A 6000-nucleotide genomic window follows, 5' to 3' on the forward strand; every position below is an offset into this window, starting at 1 on the left:
ACCCAGAGATTTATGAAAGTAACACAGTCAAATAGCATGGAGGGGCACAGAACACTGAGCAGAAGTAACGCAATGACTGACAATTACTTACTGGGTGGTAAGGACGTCAATCTTGTGGTTACAGTCTCTGTAATAACTGAGGAAAGAAAAGGGTGCAGAAGTAATGGCATGTTAATATAGCCAAACAAGATCAATGTTCTACTTAATTTTCATGGAAGAGCATGACTCATTCTAAGAAGATCGATTCATTTAAAGAAAAGTCCCTTAAGACCATGCTGCCTGGGAGCTACAGTCTCATTAGCACAAAATGCTGTGTGTTTGTTTGCAGGTATTTCTAACTCTACAGTAACTAAGAACATCACTGCCATGAAAGACTTTTTTTTCTTTACAAGACCCCTGTAAAACATGGAAGTATTATTATTTCTGGGCACTTCTGGACCACAGCCATTGCTGTAATAGCAAAGCCTGTGGTCAGACCCATTACTAGCTTCCTACTAGCTAATTCCCATAATGCCAGCAGGAAACTTATCCTCTATTTTACACACAGACAAGATAGATATCTAAAGAACATTTTCTAGGCCACACAGAGCATTGATATTGGAGTTAGGAGGAGAATCCAAATGTCTGCACTACTGTCTAGAAATGTTACCACAAGGCAATCATCTGTGGTTAAACAATCAGGTCATGCTACATATCTCTAAATGTCTGATCTTGGACCATTCTATTCCTTTTTCTGACTTCAACAGAGAGACCAGGGACAGGCCTGGTCAGTTCTGGACCTCTGTCAGCATTCAATCCATTACAAAACTGGGCGTCTGCTTCTGGGATTTGTGGTGTGTCACCTAAACTGGTGACATAAAAATAAAAAATGTCCTTCTTACGTCTTTCAGTAACTTCTGATCCATCTTGCCGCGTTTTCTTTGTTACAGAATCCATACCATTGCCACCTGGAGGGAAAGCAGAGAGACTGCACTCAGAGCTAGGCAAATAGAGATGACAATAGCTCCCCACAAGTCCTACCAGTTTTCTCCCTTCAGCTTGGGTCTAGACTGCCTGGAAGACAACTGTGTCAGGGAGTTTACAGTGCCTTTCCAGAGTCATGTGATTATTACTAATAGACCAGCCCCCCTTGCCTACAAAACTGGATGCTGCACAATGCAGCAGAGCTGAAACACAGAAGAGATTGTAAAGCCAACAACAGGTGAGATAGGGGTAATTGAAGCAAATCCACTCAGTGCTGGAGAAGTTTAGACATGGATTTATATGCAGACTTTGTGGCACTACACTATGGTCTTCAGCTGTGCCCCTATAAAGGCTTGATCAAAACCACAGGACCCAAATGCCACTCCCACACATCCGATCTGGGCAGAACTCAACAGTACAGGATTAGAAATGCAGGCAGTTGCAGGAGTAAGCTACCAACACCATGCCAGTACTGCCAGAAAACCCTAAGCAGAGATACTGTTGCACGGTTTACAGTAATACTGTGAATTCTCAGGGTACGTTGATGCTAAAGCCGCAGCACTGACTTTAGTGAAGCACAAAAACACCTGGAGGAACCTTTAAACTGGCTATTTTTGCCAGCAAGGAACTTAAGGGAGGAAATGCCTTATCTTGCTTTACAGGCAGAGCAGAGATGGTTTGGAGGCCCTGCCTATGGCTTTGGAATTCGACCTAATTTAATGCCAGCTCAGGTCAGTACACACAGTATTGGAATCACTGCTGTGAATGCTGTGTATACTCTTCTTCATGACTTGGATCCCTCTCTAGTCAAAATTGCAATCTCTTGCAGAGGTATGACTGCCTGCCAAGGCAGGAATACCACAAAGAAACATTGTGATTGTGGAAAAGAAACATCAGCTAGAAGAGAAAACACTTCTGTCAGAAGGAAATACACAGTTGCTCACTACTAGTCTCTCTAAGATAATACTTCATCTTATGCAGCCACAAACAATGAGAAGGAAGAGATTTTAATTTACACACAAGGTGATAATAGGCCAAAACTCTCCAATGCATTTGAAGACTCCTCCTTAAAACTGAAGGCCCAGCTCTACCAAAAACTACACAGTTGACAGGTTGAGTCTAAAAAAAAAGCTCTGGGCAAAATTCCTTCCAAGTTTTAGAGCATCCAGGTTTTAGAGGCAGAACCCAAGACCGTGCCCTTCAGTTCAGCTACCATTTGAGTTTGATCCTCATGATTCCACTTACCCTTCTGCAAAGTGTATACCAAGTAACCACCTTGATGTTACGCTTGTACTGTCCATGCATAAATAATGACACAAGGCAGGATGCAGAGAATTTGCAGGAATATCTGAAGTTCAGGTTCAGTTCTGTCTTTGAGCAGCTCCCACTATTCCCAGACAATTGGACAGGAATAATTTGAGTGTAGAAGGACACTATTAGTCAAGCCACTTCAGCCTCCTGTCACACTCAGTTGAACTTTGCAGAGAACACCCACAGTGCCCACAGCCCTTACTCTCTGCTGGGTTTACCAGCCCTGTAAACAGGGCTCCTGAGGCCACATCCAAGTCCTTACACAACCTCGGCAGCAGGATACTACCCAACGCTTACAGTGCTTGCTAACATTGGGGACTTCCAAGGGATTACCCAGGGTGTTCATTCCAAGGTACATGCAGGACGGTAGCTACATGCATTAGGAGAGTTCCTCCTCAATCAGGATGACAGTCCCCTGCAATGTAAGGGTTCCTGGTCATTCCCTCCAAGGAAAGGCAATACCTCTCTGCTATTCTTCCTTATTGCATCAACAGTGGAAGCATCTTTCAAGCTCCTTCCCTAAAAAACAGATGCTAGAAGCTGTTGTCTAGATGTCAGCACTGTTGGCTTTGCCAGTGTTTTTGGCAGGGAACACAGCTTTGTATTTGGAAATGGCTTTCCTATGGCTTTATAGTCCTGGAACTCCACTTCCTTTCTGCTACTGGGAAGTCAGGCTGGTAATGGATGCTGGAAGAGGCTAGCACTACCATGGAGTGAATGCATCTTCTGCATCTTTGCCTTTCCCTGAGAAAGGGGAATACCTTGCTCTGATACTAATCCCAGAAGAAATAACAAGAGGTTAACCCACATCTTTGGAGCCACACATGCCACAGCCTGAACCATGCCACATGGTGCATTTTGATCTACGTTGCACATGTGTTTGCCACATGAATGCAAAAGCCAGCTCGGGCTCCAGCAGGCTGACTGCGCTGGATTTCCATTATCTGCCAGGAATGACTCATTTCACCAGCTCCTATCTGGATTCACAAAGACACAGCTGTGGGCTATGTCTATGGCAAAGCAATAGTGCTGTTGAATCACAGAAGCCACCTGCAATCATCTCTGAGCAACATGCAGGAACTTGTGAAGTGGGATTACTCTCAAACAGTACAGGCAGCATAAGACAGGGCAACCCTATGGCTTTAACATAAGCTCGGGGGTTGTGGTGCACTTGTGGCACCCACAAAAACAGGGAACTTGCAGACCTTCAATGGCACTAGGAACCAGGAGAGGTTTAGCACTGCCATGCTTGTGCATGCTGTTTCCTCTCTGTACAGCAGTGAAAAGCAGGATAGTAATAGCTGCCCAGCTTTGCGAGGCATGCTTAGATCTGTGCTTTTCATATAAACCCAACACTGCAGGGTGCCTCCTGCACCCCTTGTTCCACCTGACTGCAGTGCAGCACACCGGCAAGGATGCTAAGCCAGTCTGAGATGGGACATTCAAACCCCTCTTATTTTAGAAATTAGGTATTGTGTGCAATGGTAATAAAGTTTATTACAGATATTTTTCTAAGAGGAGGGGAACAGCCACAAAGACATATTTGAATGGAAAAATGAAAGCAGGCATGTTTCAGATTCTTTTATTCCTCCACAATGTCCTTCCAGTTTTCATGTCAGAATGCTGTTACACTCTCACAGCACATCCTTTCAGCTCTCTCCTCCCTCCATTAACAAGGCTCCTGCTGTGAGACACTCCATTAGAAGAGAGAAGCAGCAGCAGGTGCTGAGATTAATAATATTTCATGTCAGTGGAACCCTTTGATTGCAAATAATCTGAGACTCAGTAGATGCCTCCAAACCATGACATGGACTATGTTAAAAGCAAATGTCATGGCTCCCATCATATTAAATGTGCCTTAGGGTGCCCCTTCCTCTTAATGAATCCTTTCAGGTGCCACTATCCTGGGACTAATAGAACTGGCTAAAAAATGGCCTCTTATCTCTCTTTTACGCCACAGTCTAGAAATCTGACCTTCTCATTCTGCTTTAAAAGCTGTTCCTTTCCAGTTATTCTACCAAAACCAAGAGAGTCAGAATCCAACCAATGAAATCATGCTTCCAAATCTGCTCATTTTGTAGACTCATTGAAATGATGCCAATGTCAGGGAAGCGGGTTAGATGCCCAACCAAAGCTTGGACATGCTGCAGGAACAAAATTCTGCTCTGCTCACAACCTGTCCTGGCTTCTATGACACCAGTATGTGCTCGTTTCCCAGAGCAAAAGCAAGAGCATAGCCCAGACTTCACTCCACACTGCCAGGTGCCTTCCTTTCAAAAATGTGTCCTCACCATGCCTACTTAATTGTGCTACCCAAAGAGAAACACGCCAAAGCAAGGCCATTCTGACCTGCACAAGCTTCTTGCCTCCGGCACAGAAAGGGAGACAATCTGTGTTTACACAAAAAACATTTGCAGAACAGGAAAATGCTGCTGTCAACATTTCACAGATGAAGAAACTAGTTACCGAAAGACAAGTAACTTCCCCCAAGTCACTCCACGAGTCAGTCCAAAGACAGGAAAAGAAGACAGGTCTTTTACATTATGCCATTGTGTTCAAATTGCTAGACCTGCTGCAGAACAGATTCAATCTCATTCTCAAATCATACTTTTCTGACTTACAGTGACAAAGCTTCAAAAACACCTTACAGTACCTCCTAATTTTCTATGACAACAATGTGGCCCGAAGTCCATAATCAATGAGTCACGGCTGATAAATAAACCCACCTGTCTGAGACAAAGCAAAGCTTGTCCATAGCAACACAAAATTCCACTCAGATAGAGTTCCAGGTATTCTCAGGACTAGAGATCAATTCCTTAATTTTACACCCTGTACCCACCATCTGAAGCTTTAATTTACAATCGTTATTCCTCCAGCACATTTCAGATCTGCTCAGTTTTAAAAACAGCCAACAGATTATGTGCATTTCACCACACAGGTACTCTTACAGAACAGAGAACATTCAGCTAAACTTTATCTATTTGCATGGTAGTTTCACAAAATGCATTAAAATGCCAGAGCTTAGCTTCACATTTCTTATCTCACAGCAGGTATACTCCTTTCACTTGACACTCATTTTAAAAAAGAGATACATTCACTGACAAACACAAAACCAAAATGACCCAGCCTTTACACAATCCTATTTTTACATTGTATTGCCCACAGAAAAATGTAACACCTCCCTATTTTGCCTGAGAATACAGCCTTGTTCTGCAAGGAATCTCTAAGAGAGAAAATCCAGGATACTTTCTTCTCCTTTTTTTTTTTTTTCTTTTAGTAATGTAACTTACCTGGAGTGCTTTCGTTAATGAATTGAAAATCTGTTTTTATTCCTCAACTGTTTCCTTTCTACCAAAATTTGCCACCTACACTTTATATCACGTCCTTCCAAAGGTGTGCAGAGTCTGAGTGATCATCCAAAAATGTTCACCTCTTCTTTATTTAAGCTGTTTTATTCTCGCCCTTCTTCTGCTTTTCTATTCCCGTGCTCTTAAACAAGTCCCAACAAAGGTGTGTCGTGGTTTTCTGCCCCACCCTACCCTCCCAATTATCTGACACTCACCGGAAAAAAAGATCTGCCTCCAGGAATCAAACTTTATTGAAAGAAAAAATGCTCCTACCTGTTTGCTCATGTATATTAACTATTTAGATGCCATACAAAGGTGTGAAGGCTTGTATCAGGAAAAACGAACTGTTATGGCAGTGCTTTCTGATACACGATCTGAG

The 6000-nt window shown here is 43.1% G+C and overlaps 1 protein-coding gene across 2 annotated transcripts in view; it reads right to left on the reverse strand.

Annotated features, from left to right (window-relative positions):
* The window catches only part of COL17A1 (collagen type XVII alpha 1 chain), a 41837-nt gene extending 36065 nt beyond the window's left edge, over positions 1 to 5772 (reverse strand). For both annotated transcript variants that reach the window (XM_074593206.1, XM_074593205.1), the window contains exons 1-3: positions 5565 to 5772; positions 882 to 947; positions 92 to 136 (exon numbers count right to left, since the gene is read on the reverse strand). In XM_074593206.1, the coding sequence (XP_074449307.1) occupies positions 92 to 136; positions 882 to 936 (100 nt within the window). In that variant the 5' untranslated portion in view covers positions 937 to 947; positions 5565 to 5772. The remainder of the gene's footprint in view (positions 1 to 91; positions 137 to 881; positions 948 to 5564) is intronic.
* Between the last annotated feature and the right edge of the window lie 228 nt (positions 5773 to 6000).

This window comes from Larus michahellis, chromosome 6 (assembly GCF_964199755.1).
Source record: "Larus michahellis chromosome 6, bLarMic1.1, whole genome shotgun sequence".
In the NCBI taxonomy this organism is placed as follows: Eukaryota; Metazoa; Chordata; class Aves; order Charadriiformes; family Laridae; genus Larus; species Larus michahellis.